This window comes from Amphimedon queenslandica, unplaced genomic scaffold, assembly GCF_000090795.2.
Source record: "Amphimedon queenslandica unplaced genomic scaffold, v1.1 AMPQUscaffold_13522, whole genome shotgun sequence".
In the NCBI taxonomy this organism is placed as follows: Eukaryota; Metazoa; Porifera; class Demospongiae; order Haplosclerida; family Niphatidae; genus Amphimedon; species Amphimedon queenslandica.
Genome location: NW_003546242.1, coordinates 1654218 through 1677828, shown reverse-complemented (window position 1 = coordinate 1677828; position 23611 = coordinate 1654218). Strand labels below are relative to the sequence as shown.

General features: G+C 38.1%; 2 protein-coding genes across 4 annotated transcripts in view; one reads left to right on the top strand and one right to left on the bottom strand.

The window, feature by feature from the left end:
* The window catches only part of LOC105313501 (cap-specific mRNA (nucleoside-2'-O-)-methyltransferase 2-like), a 26531-nt gene extending 4668 nt beyond the window's left edge, over positions 1 to 21863 (top strand). For all 3 annotated transcript variants that reach the window (XM_020001202.1, XM_020001245.1, XM_020001294.1), the window contains exons 3-18: positions 1326 to 1449; positions 1536 to 1636; positions 2072 to 2143; positions 16071 to 16160; positions 16216 to 16393; positions 19906 to 20048; positions 20094 to 20162; positions 20219 to 20287; positions 20343 to 20495; positions 20539 to 20643; positions 20686 to 20822; positions 20877 to 21027; positions 21128 to 21226; positions 21270 to 21365; positions 21460 to 21672; positions 21722 to 21863. In XM_020001202.1, the coding sequence (XP_019856761.1) occupies positions 1326 to 1449; positions 1536 to 1636; positions 2072 to 2143; positions 16071 to 16160; positions 16216 to 16393; positions 19906 to 20048; positions 20094 to 20162; positions 20219 to 20287; positions 20343 to 20495; positions 20539 to 20643; positions 20686 to 20822; positions 20877 to 21027; positions 21128 to 21226; positions 21270 to 21365; positions 21460 to 21672; positions 21722 to 21802 (1881 nt within the window). In that variant the 3' untranslated portion in view covers positions 21803 to 21863. The remainder of the gene's footprint in view (positions 1 to 1325; positions 1450 to 1535; positions 1637 to 2071; positions 2144 to 16070; positions 16161 to 16215; positions 16394 to 19905; positions 20049 to 20093; positions 20163 to 20218; positions 20288 to 20342; positions 20496 to 20538; positions 20644 to 20685; positions 20823 to 20876; positions 21028 to 21127; positions 21227 to 21269; positions 21366 to 21459; positions 21673 to 21721) is intronic.
* LOC109585561 (uncharacterized) lies at positions 21807 to 23611 on the bottom strand. The gene is made up of 3 exons (XM_020001702.1): positions 22264 to 23611; positions 22146 to 22207; positions 21807 to 22101 (listed from the first exon to the last, which is right to left on the bottom strand). The coding sequence occupies exons 1-3, from the start codon at positions 23570 to 23572 to the stop codon at positions 21913 to 21915; spliced, it is 1560 nt and encodes a 519-aa protein (XP_019857261.1). The 5' UTR covers positions 23573 to 23611; the 3' UTR covers positions 21807 to 21912.

Genomic DNA, 23611 nt, shown 5'->3' with positions numbered 1-23611 from the left:
ACCAACTTGCACTTGATTGAGAGAAGGCTTTACTGTAAGGAGCTGAATTTTTGGGGTAGCATACTTATCGTTTTAAGTTCTTTCAATAAATCTGTTGCTGGTACAGTGTCTTGAGATGTAAACAGCTTCTTTTTCAGAGCAACCTTCACACTGGTAGCCATTTTATTAAACAGGTGTGGTTTACCTTGTTCTAAAAATAGTAAACTCATTAGGATATGCAGGCTACAGTGATTTTAATTAAATGCGTGGGTGTTGCGCGCTCCTACCCTTTCCTTTTTCTTTTATGGGCTCCTGGTACTGTACATATGATAAAGATAGGCTGACTATTATGGCTGCATACTGCGTGTACTTGCTGTTTATGGAAAAATATTTGTCATCAAGTTTGAGGTGGAGTATTTTGTAGTGTTGTTTTGGTTTACTATAACTAAAACTAAAAGTACTTTTAGTAAACTAAAACTAAAACTAAAACTAAATGTCGTTGGAGGTTTAAACTAAAACTACAACTAAAACTAAAAGTTAAACAGAGTAAAAGAACTAAACTAAAACTATAACTAAAAGTCAAATGATGTTTTCAAAAAAACTAAAACTAATACAATTACATGCTATAAACCAAAATATCTTTTAGTTAGTTACATGTCATGCATGCATATGTTATATGCACCTGGTTTACCCATGGTTACCACATTGTGCTTGTAATTTTAGAAAATGGCTAGTGCTATGGGATATATTTACTCAAATTTTTACTAAAACTAAAACTTTTCTTCAATACTAAAACTAAACTAAATATATTTTAATAGGGAAAAACTAAAACTAAACTAAAACTAAACTAAAACTAAAAGAAAATCAAAGTCTGAAACTAAACTAAAACTAGAACTAAAACATTATTCAAGTTGCAAACTAAAACTAAAACTAAAACTAAAAAGGATTGAAGAATTAAACCAAAACTAATACTAAACTACAAGAAAAGTGACCATTCGAACTATAACTAAAACTATAACCAAAACAAATGTTCATACCAAAACAACACTAGTATTTTGGTACTACCTACATGCATGTACATATAGTTATTTACATGTACAAGTAGAAATGCCTGTGGTTCAAAAATGATTCCTAGGTACATAAGACAACATGCATGTATTTTTTCTCTCAATGCTTGTGTTTTTTTTGGTAAAATTATTGGAGAAAAATAGTACTGTACCTTGCTCACATTTAATAATTATTCTTATGATTGACTACAGGGGCTCAAATGAGACACTACCAAAGGAAAGATATTGATGTTATTCATATTCTCAGATGCAGTCATTATTTTGTATTTCTATTTTAAGGTTAATGTTTACAAGCCAGTCAGCAGTAAGGCTGGAAACTCAGAGCAGTATATTGTCTGTGTAGGATTTAAGGGCAGGTCTGTTATCACTGATGTTCATTTGAATAAATTGAAGCAAGGATTTAGTAAGTTTTATTATTCATAATTGATCTACATGTATATGGAATTATATTGTAATAACTTCAGGTTTAAATTTTGTTAATTTTTATAGACGCTACATTTTCTAACCGCAGTCTTTTTCCAATGGCCTCTATTCCTGAATCATTTTGGGCTCAACTTGCGGAATGTTCTTTGAAATTTAGTACATATCAAGTAAGTTACTTTAACTATTTTTACTAATGCCATAGTGGGAATTTTTATGTGGCATAAAATGCACATATACATGTACATTGACATGTAATCAGAATTTTTTAGCAGCATACAGTATATCTAGTCTTGCACACTTACTAATGATAGTGATTCATTCCCAGTTCAGTCTATTTAAATTATAATTTTTGAGTCTTAAAGTATTGTGAAGTACAAGGATACCATAGCTGGAAATATTTGTGATACTTAAAATTTTTGAGATTTTATGCTGATAGAGCAAAAGTTAATGTATGTGGAACTAGTTTAAGCTGAATTTGTGTAATGCTTTGTACATGTAGAATTAAATTCAGGTAAATGTTTTTAGCTACAGGTACATGTAAATGTGCAAAGCATTTTATTCTATTTGTGCATATATATAATGTATGCTTGATTTTATTTTAGATTCATGCTATTGAAGAGAATTTAAGACTTTATGTTTGTATGAAAAATTCAGAAAGGAAGCTAATTAAAGAGGTAAGTTTTGTTTGCTGATTAGACTACTTTTTATGGTGTAAGCATGGTGCACGTACATGTATGTTTTGTTTTATTCTAGCATCAATGCTGAGTGTAATTGGCCTGAAAATAGGAACTAGATTTACATGTCATTATGAATCTATATAGTCAACTGTCAGACTGAGAAAAAAGCAGACATTACAAGTTTGCAACTTCGCGTGATTACATGTACTTTTACACGTACATGTACATGTATATAATTGTTGGAGGAAAATTAAGGTGAAACTAATTGATGACTGAAAAGACTGACAATTGAATTTACGGGGAATGAGCAAGGAAACAATTTTAACTGTTGAAAACTCATTTAACAATAGAATAACGTTTTCACTGTTTTGGTAATATTGAGGCCCTAACAACTTGATTAGAATAGCCAGGTAAACCTCATTCACTCTCTGACAACTGTACAAGTGGCACTTACAACACATACATGTACATCCTATTATACTAGTGTAGTGTCAATGGTGTGCTGATTTAGCTTCTTGTGGTTTACTATGGTTATTTTTAGTTTTGTTTCCAATAGTTTATTGTGGGCCATGTTCCCATTCTATGACATAAGAATTTCTGATGCCATTTAAAACCTAAAGTCCCTCTAGAATCTGGATACATGAAGCAAGATAATTTCTTATGATTACACCATGGTATCCATTGAGTAGGTTTTTGTTATTGTGACTCAGAACCTTCTGAAATGCAAGATAACCACTGAGCGACCACCATTTGAGCTTCTTTGTAGGTCCTCTTTTTTACCTGCAAATGAGAAGAGGAACATTGTTTCTTGCTGCTTTTCCTAATTGTGAGGAGTAAGCAGGAGGCATATACATGTACATGTATATGCATGTACATGTAATTGACAGTGACATTAAAATCAGTGATAATAAAACCAATATTAACGAGACCATACTTACCTCACTCAATATGTATGACACATGTACATGTACATTCCTGATCCCTTATGTAAGTGCTGATGTTCTCATGTGTAGTTGCTCCTTTGCTGCAGCTGTATCCTGACAGCTTGGAAGTTATGAAGGCTGTACTGTTTTATGTCATGCTAACATGGTGTAATTGAGAGACTTTTTTGACTTAAATTAAGATACTCACTGTTCCTGGTAGACTACAGTATAATGCTTTAGAATGGGAATAATATCAAAACTCTCTCTTGGTTTTTGCTAGTGGAATAGAGAGGGTCTGATATGGATTTGTACTTGATTGGTACATGTATGATTGCTCATTAGAATCAAAAACCTGTTTGTCGCTGTCCTTTTATAGAACTATTTCATAAAATTTCTGCTAAATTTTCTGCCTCCTTTCAATCAAAATATGGATGAATATCAAAAATGAGCATTTTAGGACATTCTATTACATGTATCCCAAACGAATAAGTGTTCACATGTTTTAGAATTAAGTATTTTTGAATAATGAAAAAATGAATCATGCATGTAACGAAAGTTGAAGAATGTTAGAGTTATACCGCAGGTCAGGATATATTTCTGGTTGCTTTTTTTTCCTGCACTCAGCAGTTACCATGGTTACCAGATGCAATTTTAATTGAAAAAGCCGCGATATTGATAGCAAAGGACTCTGTTGCAGTGTTCTTAGGCTGTTGTTCTTCATGCTATTACTAATCCTTAGTCTCTTTGGAGTTGTTTCAACCAGAGTAGTCTCGGGCAAGCCCCTAACGGAAGGGGCTGGCCCCGAGATTACAACCAGAGCTACTCTCTTCACTCTGCCTCGCCGTATCTTGGGCGTGGTTAATTATTAGCAGCATGTGTACCAGCAAAGATTTACAGCAAAGAGCTCGAAGGTAGTGGTCCATACAAGAAATGGCGGATAGAAAACTAGATGGCTCTCACTAAAGCTACTAAAGAATAGATAATTAGCTGTTATAATGATGGGCGGTACCTGATTTTTCCATTTCGGTTCGATACCGAGTACTTCAACTGAGAGTATTGAGAGAAGTGCTGAATAACGCAATGGGTAAATGCAAGAAAGAAATCTGCTTTATTGTAGCGTTTATCATTGCGTTATACGGCACTTCCAGTTGCAAGGCAAATATTCTGAACCCACCTTAAAGGCGGATTTATAATATGACGCTTGTTCTGACGTTACGTTGATGCTGGAGTTGAATCTGGTTCAACTCCAGCGTAAAGCATACGTGAAAAGGTCAAATCACCTATGCTTTTGATTAAAATTTGACGTTACATTGGCCTAGTGTCATATTGTAAACCCACCTTAAGACATAGATATTGTAACGAGGGGAGGATTAGAAACTCGATCACGTGCACCACTTTTCATAGTTTGATCTTGTTTGCCATAAACCAGTACAACTCTTGTTTTTGTGGGACTGTAACTCTTCGTTCAAGGCATACCAGACTATATACAGAGACTCATTTTGTTGCTCAAAGATTGATCTTTGAGGTTAGCTATTTTATTTACTATTTTTGTGAATCTTTCGTAATGTTCTCCTATCATCTGTGGTTGAAAAGCCCATTCTAGCTACCTCAATGTGCTTTTCAACCACAAATGATAGTAAGGAGAATTAGTAAGAAACTTCCAAAAATTGAAACCTCCATCCTTCATGAGCTCCTTTGAATTTTGGTACAGCTCCAAAGCTTCCTCTTCCCCCTCTGCCCCACGAACCATATCATCCACATAAAACGAATTAACCAACTTCGCTATCATTGGTGGATATCCTTTGGAATACCCTTCCACATGTTTCCGAATTGTGGTACTGTAGGTCAGGATATATTCACAGCTGCAATTATTTGTGGTCATAAAGAATTTCAATTAAAAACCTTGGAAACCGAGGTGTTATTTTAATTGAAAACGGCATGATATTGAAGGAAAGCACCTTGCTGTAGTGTTCTTGAGCTATTGTTCTTCTTGTGTTACTAAGCCTTGGTCTCTTTGGAGCTGCTTTTACCGGTTCTTTACAGAACTACTGTCTTGCCGCATCTTGGGACTCTCTGCCCATTCTAGTTAGTGTTTATTGACTTGGGTGTGGTTTATTATCACCACCACGTGGACCAGCAACAATTTGCAGCAAAGAGGCTGAAAGAACTCTGAGGCAGAGGTCCATACAAGAAGTTAACAGATAGAGAAGGAGTCGCTATTGGTGAATGGCTCCAGTAAAGCTGCTAAAGAACAGATGAATAGCTGAACACTAAACACGTGGTCTTATTGTCATAGCAATGTTCCATGGTTTTTAATTGAACTTTTTTATGACTGCGAATAATTGAAGCTGCAAATATATCCTGACCTACGGTATTTAGAAGGAAGGGGCTTGAAGACACTCCAAAGACTACATGGGTGAAATGTGATATCTGTATGTCATTATCAGCTCCATTTTCCTACATTATCCACAGGAAACATAACACATCTATCTGATGCTGCCACTGAGATATTATGGATTGCCTTTTTTATGTCTGCAGTCAGTGCAATCCTGTAGATACAGAACATTAAGAGTAGGTTTAGAATATGCGTTTGTGTCCAGTATGAAGGCAGTCATTTAAGGATGGGCCTATTTTTTGCAGAGGCATCATAGACTATTGTATTCTGTTGTATCCTTGTCCTTGCGAATCACAGCATGGTGAGGGAGGTAGTGTACTCTCTCTCCATCCTGCTCATTAGGCTTGTCAACTACTTCCACAGTTCCAGCTTTGAGTTGTTCCTTGATGACACCATCATATGCCTTAAATGTCTCCAGGTCTTGTTTCAGCCTTTGAACTAACTTCCTCAATCATCTCAGGCTAAGTTCATAATGGGAAGAAATTGTCACAAGAGGGTCTTTTCAAGGCAGTGCAACTTCTTATCTGCCTTCCCTTATGGAAATATGCTCTGTGAGCTACTCAGACCTGTTCCTCCTTGTCTACAATCCCAAGTGACTCTAAATCCCAGAACCTCTGTAGGCTTCTATCAAGTTGGCGAAGCTGTGTAGTTGTGTCTACTTTGAGTATGTGTGTTACAAGTGTAGCTGTATCTAGCCCTGGTCTTCCCATCACTGGCCCTGAAAGAACCCATCCAAGCTTGGTATTAATGGCTGTTGGTCCTGTATCTCCTCTAATTGTCTCTCCGCTCACAAGGTGCCAGCTAGTAGAAATTAGACCCTATCAATATATCTGGCTCTATTTGAGTCCCTCTTCCTGTGTCAGCCAGGTCCAAGTGGCATAGGTGTGGGTACTGTTGCACACACTGTATGGCAGTCAGTAATTTGAGCTCTAACTCATCTCCACCTTTGCTTACTACAGCTACCTTGACTATATCATGCTTCTCCCTGAACTCATCCCTTGAACCAAATGTTAAGACTGTCATAGTTTTCATTGAAAGAGTCTGAAGACCCAACTTCTTTGTAAGACGATCTGTTATATACGATCTCTGACTTACTGTGTCTAAGATAAACTGTACTACTGCCTTTTGCTAGGGATGACTTTGATTGTGCACTGTGGCTTCAGCTGTCTGAAGTAGTATGGCCTTGCCTGTGTAAGTGACACATAGTGTAGCTGACGGCTCTGGGTTGAAGGCCTCTGCTCCCAGATTCAGCTCCTTAGCTTGTGTTCCTGTCCCGTGCTTGGTGTTGTTACAAATACTGATATTGGTGTCTCTCCTTACACTTTGTGCACCTGTTAGAACTTCTATGTTGATTGCTAATGTGACGACGTCATAAGCATATAAAGCACCTCGCTGTCCTGCATAAAATCTGCTTCCTGACTTCCACCTTTCTTACCTTTGCACATGATCTGGGTTCATGCCTGTTTTGCCTACAGTAGCAACATGATACCTCTCGATCTTTATGACCACCAAGAAGCGTAGCTCCTACTTATATATGGCTCTCCCTTGGCTTTCTACCATCTTCCTGTGACCCCACTTCCATTGTCTCTCTTGCCTCCAACTCCTCTAATATCCACTTCCATCATATGATCTAAATTCCATTCTTCACTTGATATCCTTTTACTACATGTAATTGCTAGCCTAATCTCTGGTGGCAATTTCCTTACTAGAACTGGACATAACATGCTATCATAGGCCTTTGCTTCTACTCCTAATGACTTCAAGCTCCTTACATTGGCTTCAACCTTATCATACAGCCTTCTCAATGGGATTAGCTTGTTCTCTGATGATGCACCTTCCAATCCAAGAAGCACCTCTCCATGTGTCTAGCTACTATCCTTTCTTTACTTCCGAATCTTCAATGAGGTATTTCAATTGCTTCATTATAATTTGCTTCCGATAATGAGAGTCCTACAATGGCTTCCCTTGCATTGCATTCCAAGTAAGACTTCAAGTAAGGGATCTCTGTGATAGAAGCCAATCCTGTTCCACGCTGCCAGGAACACACTATGTCCATGCGACACTGGTGATTGAGCCGGACCTTCTCAGAAGAACTTTCATCGTATTGATCGTGCTTCTGAGGAAAAGGCCTCACGACCTTGGTGGCATGGTTCACCATTCAGGAGGCCTGTAAGTTACTGGAACTGCCTCTCAGTAGCAGTATATCTATTGCTCCCGCTCAACAGCTCCCGACAGAGCCAGGCCAGCTTTTTTTGGGGAGTCTGACCTCCTGCCAGATGGGGTTGATATGAATGCCAAGGAATATGAGTGAGGTAGCTTGGCCTATGACTTTCTAAGCCGCCATGGGAAGCCCAAGTCTGTGGCAGAGCAAGACAGCTGTAGATAAGGCCAAAGCGCAGTCAAGAGAGCCAACCTCTGACCAGAAGAAAAAAATTGTCGAGGTAGTGAAACAAATTTGCAACCCCAAGGCATATGAAAGACCATCTGCCATTGTAGTAAACAGCATTTGGGGCTGACTGTAGCCTCACTCTATCACAGAAAGTATGGCCCTCCCAGGACATGCTGAGCAAGGGCTGGTCGTCCGGGTAAACCAGGACCTTGCGGTAGGCAAATTTAAGCCTAGCTTTGCCGGCCCACACTGGCTTCCTACTTTTCCACTGATGAGTAGGAGAGACAGAACAGCTCAGCCTCAGTGTCAATACCCTTGCTCCGCTGGGAGACGACACAGTGACTTAAAGGCAATTTTTTTCCGGATTGGCCACCCTTTGAGATGAGACCAATGGGTCTAGTATAAACCTTTTTCTTTGGCAATACCCATCGGTCAGTGGCTTGTCTGAGCTCCTCCTCATGGTGGCAGAAGGACAGAAAGGAGGTTCCCCTGGCTGCTTGAAGAGAGTATGAACGGTCAAACCTGACATGGAAGCCTTTAGCCATACCTTGGTGATAAAACTAAGCCAGACATGTGTTGTGCATGCTGGCTACATACTGCTCCCACTTCGTAGACTGTAAGAAATTGTGGATGTGGCCTGCTATGCTTGATTCCTTTGGGCAAAATGACTCGGCGATTTTAAGGTCACTGGTATAAAGATATTGCTTTAGCCGCCAAGGGGCAACTGGAGAATGAAAATTGGGGACTACAAATTATCATTGAACCAAAATTGCAAACAAAATCACAATCAAAAGTGAAACAAAGTTGAGTAACTATTTGACTCTGCACTGGACTAAGATCCTACATGGCTGGAGACTTGATCTTTCCTTTACAGTCAGACTGTCAGAGGCCGAGTGGCCTGCCTTGCTGTAAGTGCTACAGGCGTGAAGGAATTTGCAGCTATTGGCAGAATCTGGGCAGGAGCCTGCATTGAAGTGATGGTAGTATTCCCCTGGTAGTGAGTGAGGCTTCAGTCTGGTCAAGGTCCTCCTGCTATCAGACTGACTAGGCATGAGCAGAGTGCAAAATAATAATTTAAAAGTGGTCAGACAGGATGACCTATCAAATGTCACTTTGAGTGGCCATCAGAAAAAAATGGTTGGACATACAAAAAATTATTTAATTGTATTAATTCTTTGTAATATTATTGCTATTATGAATTATTATTTATCATTGTCCAAAATAATTATAATGAAAATAATTATTTATATCATTGTTTCATGAAAGAAATTAATCATGAGTCATTCATCCAAGTGTCCCATTCATCCAAAATGCATGTTGAAGTATCAGAATTTGTTTCATCATTTTCACTTTCAGATGACAAAACTACATGTGGTAGTTCCTCAGTACTTCTAGTAGGAGTGCTAGAAGTTGTTGGTAATGGTTGAGAGCATCTCTTCTTCTTGTATGCCTTCCTCTTTCGCTGGTTTGGCCTCCTTGACTTATCACTCCACCATAAATCAATGGCATTGTCTGAAGAGTATTCATTTAATGGAGTTTGATCAGATGTCAAAACAAGTAGGTCATTGAGAGTTTCATTCAAGAGTAGAGTTCTTTTCTCACTTTTGACTGAATTAACTTGAGAAAAAACCCTTTCAAGCTTGCCATTTGATGCTGGTAAGGAAAATAGAATCTTGACTAGTATTAAGATATTGCACCACTCACCAGCACTAGGGGAATGAAAAATTTCCCACCAGACTGCTTTATAATCGAGAGTTGAGAGGGAAATAAATTCGATAGCATAGTGAAAGACAGCATGAAACTCATATGCAATTTGTCCAACATCAGCTGCAGTAGCTTCCAAAGGGGTGGCAAATCTCTCAGTCAATCTTGTAATAGCTTCCTTCGAATCATTTTCCTCCACTGCCTTCTCCCACCCTTGAGTTCTAAGCACAAAAACAATATCTCTCATTAGCTTAAGATCTGACCATGCCATGCGTGAACGAATGCATTCAATGATTTCAATCACCTAAGTACAGTACTCTTTATGATGATTTTGAAAGTATCTTAATCCTTCAGGATATTTCTTCAACTCTTGACACTGATAAACCATCTCTTCAACTTCTCCTTCACAGCTAATATTTTTGGTAGTTGCAGCAAATGTTGGCCATTCTTCCAGAGTTTTAGAACTCAGCTTGTCAGTTTCTTTGATTGTTTTTAAAAGACTAGTGATAGCTCCCAAAATATCAACCTCATCACTTTGCGTCACCTTTGAAAATACCGTATAGATTGAAATTTTCATGGAATGTAAATTTTGTGATTTTCGTGGTTATGGGCTGCCCACAAAATTTAAACCCACGAAATCATTGAAGTGCCATCCCCTTATAGGCTATGTAAACTGTCAACCACGAAAATTGAACCACGAAAATTGAACCACGAATTGCCCCACTAGGAGCAAACCACGAAAATATTGACCCACAAAAATATCAAGCTATACGGTATCGAACAAGGCATGAGAATATCTACAAATACAGCACAATACAGGTATTTGCCTTCAGTCCATTTATTATAATATCCTTTCAGCTTTGCGCAGTCACTGCTTTTAACAGAAACATCCTCAGAAAGTGCTGCTAGGTGGTTAGTATATGCACCGTACTTAGACAGAATGCGTTTCAATGCTGCAACCTTTTGACTGACCCACCTTGAACCACTAGCTGTAATAGGCTTAACACCACCATCTTGGAACTGAAGACACTGTTTCAGATCACTGACAATATCATGGAGTTCTCGACACTTCTTTGGAGATTTCTCGTGCAAGTAGTAAAGTCTCAGAAGCATTTCATCAATTAAATCAAATGCTGAGCCTTTTAAAGCATCTTTTATTGCTAACTCGATTCTGTGAGCAATACATCATGTCCAAACAATCCAGGGCAGTTTTTCTTCGACAATTCCTTGAAGACCACCACTTGCAATGTTTGCTGATGCACCATCTGTTGCTACCCCCACCAATTTATAGCAGTGAGTATCATCAATGCCCTGAATACTGAGACTTTGTAGAGAACCTATTACTTTTAAGAGACCACAGAATCAGGCTGAAAAACTTTTAAGATACTCATTTTTGTGTGTATATGCTCATCTTTACCATTAATATCACACCACGCAATTAGCACTAGCTCATTGTCACAATTACCCTTATCCGTAGACCCATTTAGCAAAAAGGAAAAGAAATCTGCTTTACCAAGGGTATCTGTGAGCTCATGACGTTTTGCTTCTCCAATGTAATGAACATAGGTTCTTCTAGCTACTTCATTAGTATATGTTGTTCCAATGTCAATTCCATGTTTGGTCTCAAGCTCACACAACTTGGGATATTTCTTAAATGAAAGTTTCTCGGTGGCAATGAAATAAGCTATCTCAAATTTGTTTCTCAGTCTTGTTTTGTCTTCTTCTGGAAGTGCTTCAAGAGCTTTTGCTATGGGAGCATGAGATGCAAGACTCAATCCTTGGATCTGAGCTTGCTCCTTCTTTAAAAGAGACATGGCATGTTTGTGTTGATCAGTATGGGCGTGGTTATTGAGGTTGGAAGTACGAAGCGATTCAGCTCCATTGATCTACTTCTCACTGAAGTTTTTCCTCCCTTTTATCTTGTCTTGATACTTAGAACAGATACTGCAGCTAAGTTTAGTCATCACTCTCTTCCAACTGTCAAACTGCGAATGACAATTTAACCAGGCAAGTGTCTGCAGCTCACAATCATAACCTTGTTTCCATTTTGTAAAAGTATCATAGGTAACACGTCTTTTTTTAGCATCTGAATCCGATGATGAAGATGAAGAGATTGCTCTTTTCATAGCCAAGAGTATAACAGACCAAAGACTAATTAGATTAAAGTAAACTAGAGTGTCCGGCTGTTATGGCCGTTCACGTGCTTTTTGTTCTAGTCACTATCAGGAAATGCCCGGAAATTGGCTGGTGTCCGCTAGTAATTTTGCACTCTGCATGAGGCTCGTGAGGGCTTTCCCGTGATCCCACAATAAACACAAAAGGCAGTGTAACCTCTTGGTGAACCCAGTACCGTCGTGGAGAGTAAGGATGGATTGATCTCCGACCAACTGAGGGAGGTCCCAGCAGCCACAGGCTGCCAGAACCTACAATGATGTACAGTCGTAAGCGAGCTAGACTGCTCCTCAGTCGGACCGTGCTAGCTGAATAATGATCTGGCTGCAGGCCAGGAGCTCCTCTCCGGTCACAGCACTGCTACAAAGGAGAGGTAGTAGTACACCCAAGTCAAGGGGACATACAAGTCCCTCATCCAGGATGAGGAGGATACCGCTGCCCCCAGCTCCCTGAGCTGACTGCGTTTCTTTAAAATTAATGAATTGACCCCTCAAACTCATCTTTACTGCTCTGCCTGGAATGGGAAGCAAGGCTTAAGCCAGTACCAAGGGAAGATTGGTAGAATGGTAGGCCATCCCCAACAATTTGGCCAGCCAAGCTGGGGAGGGTTTTGGGATAGGTGTGGCACACAGCTCCGGTCCAGGAATAGTCCCTGTTTCTCCAGATGGAGGAAGAGAAGTAGTCGCCATACCCGTAGAAGGTGAAAGAGGTACAGTCCTTGGTCCTTCCAGTGGGGGAAGGACTCCAGGAAGCGGAGCGACAAGATTCAATGAACTGGAGGGCCTACCAGCTCCACCTACCAAGGAAAGTGCTATAAAGCCCATTTCCCTAAATTGTGAGACACAGGAGTCGCCTTTCACCCCAAGAAGAAGGCACCTTACCCAGGCCCACGGAGGGCAGGACTCTTGCCTATGGCCTTGGAGGGTGGGACTCAGAGGGTGTATCCAAGAGGGTGAAGGAAGCCCGTGGAAGGCAGATGACCCTGAAGGGCCAGAAAAAGTGAGCTGTGGGAGCCCTAAGAACATACTAGGGTCTGCGAATTAGGTCCCAGAGAGCGAAGAAGCCCAGAACTCCCACCCCAGTAAATCTGTTACAGTGCATCCTCTATTATCCGAACACCTTGGTGCACTTCTTTGGAAAGATGTTCGGATAGCTGAATAGTCTGGATAAGTGAAATACAGCACATAACACAGTAAACCAACCTATCCTATACTTTTCAAAGAATAAATGTGCATCACTTTCCTTTCTCTAACTGGCAGAGCGCTTCAGGTTTCTCTTTAATGGTCTTCCACTTGGTTAAACTCATGCTGCAGTAGCCACTTTAACCGGTTTTTAATTAATTAACAAGTCTGAGCATGCACGTTAGAGACAGCCATGCATTCGGATAAAGGAGGGTTTGGATAACCGGTGTTTGGATAATAGAGGATGTATTGTACTAAGAACTAACTCACCCCTAGCAGGTGGTAGCTGGGGCATATCTGAGGGGAGCCTACAGGTGCCTGGGCCCCCCATGAATTTTTGTTGACAATGATATTTTATTGTTTGTATTATTACCTACCACCTAGTAATAAAAATTAAACACCTTGTAATTGTTTACAATACATTGCACAGCAGCAAATGTTCAAGAAATCAGTAGTAGGCAAAAACAAAACATTCGTTTTTTATTAATCATAATTAAAAATGTAAGAATTTGATGCTTTAAAATACGCAATAATGCTATTTTAGTGCACTATACAAGTGCCAAAAAGGGGTGTGTTCAATTTTTTGGCTTGCTTTGCGCACCACTCATCTCAACACCCTTTCATTATTTTCTTCCCAGCTATGTTTTTGGCAGTGATGTAGTTGTAGGAATTAGGGGTAGCAAGAGGCCCACACCACCTGCACTGACTACAGAAAGCACTGGAGGATGACCTACAGTGCTTAGCAGCAAGGTAATAGCCCTCTATATGAGGGTAGCCAGATCTCTCATCAACAAATCAGGGAAACCTGACGAAGGTCCTGAGTCACCGCCTGGCTTGGAGCCAACTGTGCTAGAGCCACCTCAGCAAGAACTGCTTGCTCCAGAAGTACCTGCTTTGGACCTACTCGGTATACTCACTGCTCCGGAACCACTGGTTCTGACTCCAGGACTAGATACTACACTTGCCATTGTAGTAGGGATAGAATAGCAGTCTCCACCACCGCTGTTGGCACTGTAGCATGAGGGACAATCATTGGTGCAGAAGCAGACACCATTATTGAGCTCAAGATCTTGGAGCAGAGAACATTATTCTGAGCTACCTTGCCTCTTGGTCTTAACCTGTATATGCTCGAGTTAACTTTGATTAATCGTAATAGCTTAATCACCATTATGGGTTTACATGGTATTTAATTTAGCTTTTTTATTACCACAAATAATGCAGCCGCAAATAAATTGGTGGCGAGCCTTAATTTGATAAGATTACCAAATAGGATCTTAATGCAAGCACTGTGATGAGTGTGTCTTAGTCATATAGCAAATTAATCCTTCTTGAAGGCAAACAGTTCATTTTTTAATAGAGTAAACTGCTGAGTGTCCTGCAGTCATACTCCCACAGCTTTAATTGACTTTTAAACTAACTACTTCATTCATTTCTTAATCATTTAAACCTCTTTATGCTCAATTCCTTTGAGCAAAATTACCTGTGGAGGTAAGGTCTGGAGGTTCCCTGTGGTAGCAGATATACAATGTTATTCTATAGAAGCCATACAGATCAAAGGTACGGGGGCATGGTTTATAGTGGATATTCAATGATATTCATTGAATATCCACTATCAACCATGCTTAGTGCCATTGTTTGGTATCAGGCTTCTGAATAAACCAGTTATGACACCCTACTGTCTGCTTTATCTGATATATACACTCAAACTATATTTATAATTCCCTGGGGCTATGCCCTCAGGAATTATGAATATAGTTTTCGTAGTTTTTGTGTATACCATATATCAGATAAAGCCTCCAGTAGGGTGTAATAACTAATACATATTCATTGAATACCAACTATCAACCATGCTTGGTGACCTTTGTTCTGTATGGCTTCTGAATAAACCAGTTATTACACCCTACTGTCAGCTCTGTCCGATATATAAACCAAACTATGTTCATGATTCCCTCAGGCTACGCCCTTGGGAAATATGAATATAGTTTTCCTATATATACAGTATAGCGGGTACTTTTGAAGGGGCTAAAGTTTGGCGAATTGCTAAATTTTGGTGATTGGCAGATTTTTAATTTGGCAATTTTGTTGCCATGTGCCATTAAGCATGCGTATAATGGCTCAAAATGGCGGGTTTTTATTATGGCAAATGGCTATCAAAACGCCAAATTTAATCCTCTCTAAAATTACCCGCTATATGGTATCAGATAAAGCCTTTTAGTAGGGTGTAATAACTAATACATAATGTTCTTGTAAATTTCTGGTAATATTTTCTACAGTTGGAAAATAAAAATGTATAAGTAATACTTATAACATGGCTAGGGGTGATGTATCTAATTTACAGTCACTGATCCCGAGGGCGTGTGTGCCTGAGTGGGTGACTGTAAATTAGACTAGCCATGTTATATATTACTTATGTCATGATGACACACATCAAAGGCTCTGCGCAAATGCATGCGCAGATTTTACCACGTGCTGATATTGAATAATAAAGGCTGAAGGAGCTGGTGAGCAAGAGATTGAGAAGAAGCAAGATATCAGATGATAAAGACATCAAAACTGTGCCTGAAAAAGAGATGGAAACAGTGCCAGAGCTAGAAGAAGAGACGGAAGTGGCATTAGAGGACAAAACACGAGATGGATACACTGTAATTGTACACCCATTCAAAGCCGGATCTGATCCAAACGAGAAAGCAAACAGTTCACTATACAACATCAAGGCATGGCTCCTTGGAATGACAAATTTTATAAGAGGTTTTCCAATCAATGAAATTTTTTACAGCCCTCTTCGTGTAATCGGTAATCCTCAGAGGTTTTCCGGCAATGATGAAATTTTTGCAGCCGTCTTCGTGTAATCGGTACTATCCTGCACCAGTCCATTAAGAATATAAAGAATTAATATGACTGTTTTTTAATCAAAATAATAACAATCTTTGATTAAATTGTGGGTGGCTTATAACATCGTTGTGGGTGGGTTAGGTCACTGTTGTGGGTGGCTTAGATCACTGCTGTGATCTTGCTGGATTATAGTGCACGTGGTACCTTTGATGTGCGTCATCAGTAGGATATAAAGTGTAATAATTACTAGTATCATGCTATTGTTGTGAAACAATTGTCATGGTTTCTATTAAACTCATTGTTTACCATAAAATCATTTAATGTTTAGGTTAAAGATATATGCTGTGAAAAATTTATCGAAAGATGTAAGCTAAAAAAGTTACCACGTGATAAGGGAATCTTACCATCTCTACATTTAGTGAGTATTATGAGTGTACATACATTTTTGTCACATGTGTGGAATCAATTGTTAGGATGGTGTTCATGGCCTTCATGCTGTATCTCTTCCAGTGGTATCGCTGTCTGATGCTGTTCGTGATAGACGAACAACTGGATCATTTATATCTCGAATGACAGCAATTCAGCGACCATGGGCTGATACTGTACAATCTATTAAACTCTCTGGAGAAAATTATTCAGTTAGTACAACAGGTACATGGCTATTAAATATAATATCGTGTATTTTATTTCTGTAGTATTTTATTTTTTACATGTGTAGTATCGATTTGTCATGCATTTTATATAAATCTAGTTTTATAGTTGCTGTACTGTAGTTCACAAATTTCTGCTGATTTTTATAAAGAATGGCTTTTTGAGTTTTTTAATTTTTATAATTTTTTTCTGATACATAATCATGTACATGTACATGTACAGTACTTCTTTTGTGTAGAAAGTTGAAGTTAAATCTGATCAAGATTGTGTAAATTTGCTAAAAAAAATCAGACCTAAACCCTGTGCAAAAATTTCATCTAAAATGTCTCTGAAAATTTTTTCCATTTTTATTACATTTTTATATAGAAAGTTAGAGCTGATTTTGATCATGATTGGATTTTTATGAATTTTTCAAAGTACTAAAAATGAGAACAAAAATTATGTGCAACAGTAAAGTTGTATTTGAGATTGCCCAACGAAGTAATTACAGTATAGGGGTTATATTTCACTGGAAATAAATTTGCAAAATTAAATCCTACAAAAGATATGTGGCACACTAGGAAAAATGGCTGCAGAAGGCAAAATTTATGCCAATAAATGGCAAATCTCAACAAATTTGCGAAATTTTATACCAACAAAATAAAACCCCTATACAGTACTGGTATATGGCACTTTAAGGCTCTTTTTAAACTTACCTTTGTCAGATTTTATTGCCCTTCTAATTTCAAGAGCCTCCAATAGGGCTAGGCAAATTATGCTAGCATATAATTTGGAGCATAATAGGGCAAGTGATTATGATTATAATTGGAGCATAATGGGTCACAATTTTTGTCCATATACCCCTGACCACATGAAATTGCAGTTTAATATGGCAGATGGTGGTACAAGCACTAGTACAATAACTTAGGCTATTCTATTTTCCAGTGACTTAAAGTCTTTGGAAACATTTCCAGATTCTGGCATTATTTATTACAATTATAACAGACACATACATGTAACTTGATAATCGATACTTGATTAAAGCATAAAGCATGAGCATAAAATGAGCATAATTGGATTTATTTCAAAGCATAATAGGATGGAATTTGGGGCAGTGCCTAAAAGCATAATAGGCGGAAATTGAAGCATAATTTGCCTAGCCCTAGCCTCCAATCTTTCACAGGCTTTGTAAACATCAGGAACCAATACATGTGTATAGCAATGTGTCATGTGGAAGTGGTTGCTGTTTTTGGAAACTTTGAAATGATTTGATCTTATTGAATGTTGTCTATGATGCTCTTTACTTCCTAACATACATGCACATGTATGTATATATACATGTGTTAGGAAGTTAAGAGCTTAGAGCACCACTATTTTTGTATAAAATATTGATTATAGTATAAAGAGCAGGGTGAAGTAGAATAGGATACTTTAAGAGAACTATATGTTGACAAGATCAATAACTTTTCATTATTTGGCCAAGTGAAGATTATCCTCAAGGTTAATAGATATACATGTAGTTGGTTCGAGTTGAGTTTGACCAAATGTTTTCATCATCAAAACGTCACATGTACCCCCACACACATGCAAATAAAATTTGTAACTTGTTTATTGACTTTATTCTCGATCCTTTTTTGGTTGCTGCTAACCCTACAATTGACATGAAGGGTCGTTGTGCTTGCTACTACCTGAAGAAAGAATTGAGATATGTAAAATTTTAACAGAGGTTTTGAGCAGCACTAGTGATGAAAAATAAATAAGGCTTAGAGAGGTACAGCAGACTAAAGGAGACTTCTTTCGGGAGTGCAAAGTTTTCTAATTCAATTATATGTTGGCTTGGAGTGTTCTTTTTGCTTTGTTTGATTTATAAATAATAAAAACATGATTATTGACATATTTTATTGAGATGCAAATGATATTCACAAAGCTACACATCATGAAATCTCCCTTTCATGTTGGCCGGAGAACCTTTTGAGAACCTTTCAGAGTACCTAGAGACTCCAAAATTGGTACAGATTTTCGTAAGAACCTGTTTTGAAACTATACCAAGTTTCAAGCTGCTAGCATAAATTATAGTATAGAGAAGTTATAAGGTTGGGTCAGTGGTCAAACTCAACTGAAACCGCTATATACTTATTTAACCTTGAGGATAATCTTCTCTGGCCACGCAATAAAAAAGTTGATGATGTCACTGTCTAAAGTATCCTATTCTGCTTCAACCTTTTTAATGCCACAATTACTTAATGTTTACAGTAATGCGGCACTAATGCCACATGTGCACTGATTCTGAACAATGTTTTTTGGAAAGATGTATACTTGTAATTGCTTTTATAGTGCTCCCTGTAGTGTTCACTGTATTAGCTCTACTTTGGGTTGGATCTTTTCAACCCAAGTCTTTTATGACCTCTTTTTAGTGTCAAATTCCAACTCTGAGGCCTTTAACCTACATAAATAATGCCTTATTCCTTCACATGTTGTATGGTGTTTACATATGTTGTGTACACACCTTGTACATGTGTTGTGTACACACATTGTACATGTGTTGTGGACATGTGGTACACACGTTCAAGTAACTACCTTAAATGAATGCATGACACAAACCAACTTCCATATAATGGATATTTTATATGTATTAGTTAAATTACACTTAGAACAGTTTTTGCTGTATAGGAAATAAAGCACGAGACCACACCTTAAGTGCTGTATCTCCCAACAGCACGGGGGAACTGTGCTTTAGCTAGTTGATGGTCATAGTCCATGGGTGCATCAAAAACATCAGTCTTAAACCAAATTAAAAAATAGCCTAAAGAGAATGAAGCAAAGGAGATTATCTGCTTTTGGAAAGTCTTTAAAGTTGGTCTACCTAGTTGGAATTGGTCATAGCTGCATTTGTACCTCAAACTGTACTGTATCACGTGAGTGTGCTGTGTGAGATATGTGTACATTGTATGCAGCACAGGTGGTGCCTTTGATGCACCCACGCACTATACTATGAATGTCCTTAATAGGGCTGTATTACAGTGCATTATAATGGATGAATCTGGTGGACCTATGTACTGAATGTAGGAAATCTAGCTACGTAGTACAAAACATGTACTTGTATTGATAAACTGTTTATAAATTGCTTATGCTGTGTTTACACTAGCTTCTTTAACTGAGCCAGCCCTGTTTAAAGTTGGCCAGCATGGTTTCATTTGATAGTGTAAACAGTAACCAAACTGAGCTGAAGTGAGCTGGGCCAAACCAGGCCAGCATGGTTAGTACAGGAGGGCCAGCTCAGCCTGGTTCAGCACGGTTTGGCCCACTTCTGTAGTGTAAACACAGCATTAGTTGGGTGATAAATGACACTCGTTTAAAGTAATCCAGTGTGTTTATAGTTTGCATATTAAACAATCATGATTATGTTGACTTATAAAGCTACATGAGTTTATTTAAATTCTAAATGTCACCCAGAATCTGTATGCTATAGTGATACATGCATAGTATAGAGCTTCGTTGAAATGTCATTGTATTGTTTTTCACTGGTTTGCTAGGATTATCTGATGCTGGTAAACTTGTGATTCATTGCTTGGGCTACACCGGTACTGGGCATGAAGATGAAGGTATTGGCAGCATTGACAAAGAACAATCTTTGTCTGCAATTGCTGTTGAACCAGATGACGTCTTCTGGTTGAAAGTGAGATGGATTCTTATTCAATATTAAATTTTGTTGTCTAACTAGTCTAGACACATACAGAAATCATTTGATAAGCAAAATCTTCATACACTGGATGGCAAAAGGGTGGAAAAGGTTTATATACATGTATACATGTACTTTTGAGGTTTTTACTAGTAAATGTACAACAGGTGACAAATAGTAAGTTCTGCTCCAATGAATCTTTAAGAAAACTCACTGGTATTATTGACAAAGCTGAAGTAACATTAGTTGTTTATTGTGCTGGCATGACCACCTTTTTGTTTCTATTTTCAGATAATTCAATCTAGCAATATGGCTGACTTTGCGCACATTGTGTCAAAATCCATTCCTTGCCATGCACTTCTTGCATCAAATCCTCCTTTTTATTTAAATGCAGAGGCTCTTAATTTGGCTGCACTGGATTCTCTTACTGGAGTTGTCAGTCAGGTATTTTGACAATGTTGCTTGTCATTTGTAAATTGAGTATTAGATAACAGTAGCTAGTGAGCAGTGTTTGTCATTTGTTGATCTGTGGGGTGGTCCTAGTGGTTATGGACAGTATGTTTATTGGACAAAGTGCAGTCATTCAATTCAAGTTAGATTACTGCTTTTTATTGTTATTATCTGTGACAAAAAGGGATGGGGTGTTGTCAGATCTGAAGTTCGCTCCCTTCACCCGTCACCAATGTTAGCACGCTTCGTTCAGTGGGATACATTTCAGATTTTAGGCTCAGTACAAGGTTTAAATATAGTTAGCAATGATACAGTGAACAGGTATGCTAAATGTTAGTACTTTAAAATAAATATTATGTAGAACTGCACTTGTAGTATAGTTGCAGCTGTTCAGTCCGAATGTCCTGAGGGTGTGCAGTTAGTCATTGGTGATGTTTCATCACTTCCATTTGGATCACATCCTCCTGGAAATGAAGAATGTCACACTAAGCAACAGTTTCTCACTCAGTGTGTATGTGCTCTTAAGGTACATCTATGTGTGTACATGAAGTGAATGGACTAGCATTTGATACTGTATTCTAAATTATTAATTTTGTCTTATACATCCATACACATAAAATAACTAGTTGATGTCACATGGAGGATCCTTTGTTTGTCGTTTGTACAGTCTACTGACTCGATTTTCTGCTGCTCTTTTGTATCTATTACATAGTGTTTTTCATGAAGTATGCATCATAAACTGTATCTACTGTGAATATAGCTTCATAGGTAGCTCTAATTAAACCTATAACTTCATCTCCTGTGTCACCAGAACAGTTCATTGTTTGCAAGGGATATGTAGGATGTCCTACTATAATTTGTGATGTAAGTGTTTTTTATTTGTGACTGGGATATTGTATACACTGTCACAGTCTTATGAATGGCTATTATGTTACACGTATGTTTATCTTATCTATAGTTGTTATTGGAAGTGAACAATCACATATCTGATCTGAAGCAACACCAAGGCTATGGACACAGTGGTTCAACATCTGATGTTTTGGAAATAATCCCAGTGCAACAGTTGTTTGATGACACGTTCTACCAATATCTTGCATCACACAATGAGAGAATGCTAAAATTGCAGGCACACACACTTTTAAAGCTGGAAAAGTATTACCTTGAACCACAAGTAATATTCAATAGTGCCTGCCCAGTTATTAGTACTATTAATAATATAGGTACTTTCCAGAGATGATATTTCAGAGAAGTTAAAACTAGGTATGCTAGAACTATTAAAGCTACCAAAACAAATAATGTGATAAATTTGTGTTTTGTGAGTCAACAGAAACAGAAATTAATTTCTTGGTTATTAAAATTAAATATTATTACTCAACAGTAAGAGTACTAGTAATCTAGTTTACTTTTTAGTCTACTTAAATAATGTTTGACGACCTTCAATGATTCGTGTAATCTTTAAACGATGAAGCTTGCTTGTCACACCTAGTTCATTTTGAAGAATGTCATCATCAATTTCTAGGAGTAATGATCCAGTGATTTGTTCTTCTTCAAATTTTTTCTTGTACTGGCCTAAATTCATGTCTTCTAATAGTTTCAAAACCTGCATTAGAAGTATAATAATATCTATTAATATTTTGTAATTACTTCCGTCACAGAATAATTATCAAGTATTTCCTTGTTTCTTTCTCTTGTATCATTTGATATTTCTAAAAGATACAATGAATCAAAAATCAAAATAAATTATAATCATTTTGTATGATACCATTGTCAGTTTTGTTAGAATCCTGCTTCCTTAGCTGACTAGCAAGACTTGCTGTATCAATGCTATGTCTTTGCATCATTGAAGGTGACAAATTGTGTTTAGGTGTAGGCAATATGGGTAATGAAGGTATTGTTGAAGGCAATGCTGCTTGAATTACTTGTTGATTAAATGTTCCTACTTCTTCGTAAGTGTCTTCAGAAATTTCTGCATCTTCTTCCTCTTCTTTTTCATAAAAGTTAGTTGGCAGTATCTTATTACGTGAGGGAACTTGTGCCTGATTGTGACTTGGTGTTGTTAGTGTAGCTACTAGCTCCTTACTAACAAATTCCTTGCTCCAGTAATAATCTTGCTCCAGACACTGAAACAGTGCTGTTTGGATTTTAGTATCAATTGGAGTAGTAATGTGACCAACAACTTCTGCAACAAGGTTCGGGGAGAAAGTGGTCAGAAGATTTCGTGTCATTTCTTTAAGCACTCGTTCTTCATCTTTTGATAGAGATAGGACACAAACTTGAATTGGTGCATCACTGAGAATTTCAACCACATTCTTTGGAGGGTTAGAGCTAGGGTTAGCAGAATATGGTGAAGTAATGATGGATTGTGTCTCAAATTTATTTGTTAAGGTACAAATGAGTGATTCAGGAAATCCTACACATGATGAGCCATGACTGTCAGGTGCAGAAAAAACAACATCAATTGGTAGTGTCAAATGATCGATAACACTTGCTAATACCAATCTCAACAAAGAGGTATCCGTTGAGAAGGAAGCAGTACATGACATTTCGAGATTTTTTTGCTCATATGAGTGAATATCTATGCACCACAATGTATTTTGTCCATTCAGAATCTCTGTGCCCTTAATTGCAAGAATCTGGCCTTCTTCAACAGACGATGTTTCTTCACCACTTGGACTAAGGTAGCCCTGAGTTGTGTATACTATTTGGGGTAAAGGTGAGTGTTGCAGAAGTTCCTGAACGCCTTCAAAAACAGTCCCTTTCTTGCGAGGATTGTCATATATCGGACTACACATAAAGGTCGATCTAACGGGAACGAAATACTTGGCCCCTTCCTTAGATACAGCCAGCACAACATCACTCTCCTTTTGGAAATGAACACAGAGTGAATGACCTTCACCGAAAGAAGCCTTGGACCGCACTTTCTTTTTTATCCCGTAGGTAGAAACAACGAGTGGTAGGTATTTTCTGTACCTTATCAAAAAATCTTTTATGTTCAAAGGGCTGGAAGTGCGACTAGAAGAGTCCAATGACACATAGACATCTGAGTTTAAGGAGCTTGTTTGATTACCCATTTGTTGTCTCGCTCAAGTTCAACTGTCAAGTCAGTGAAG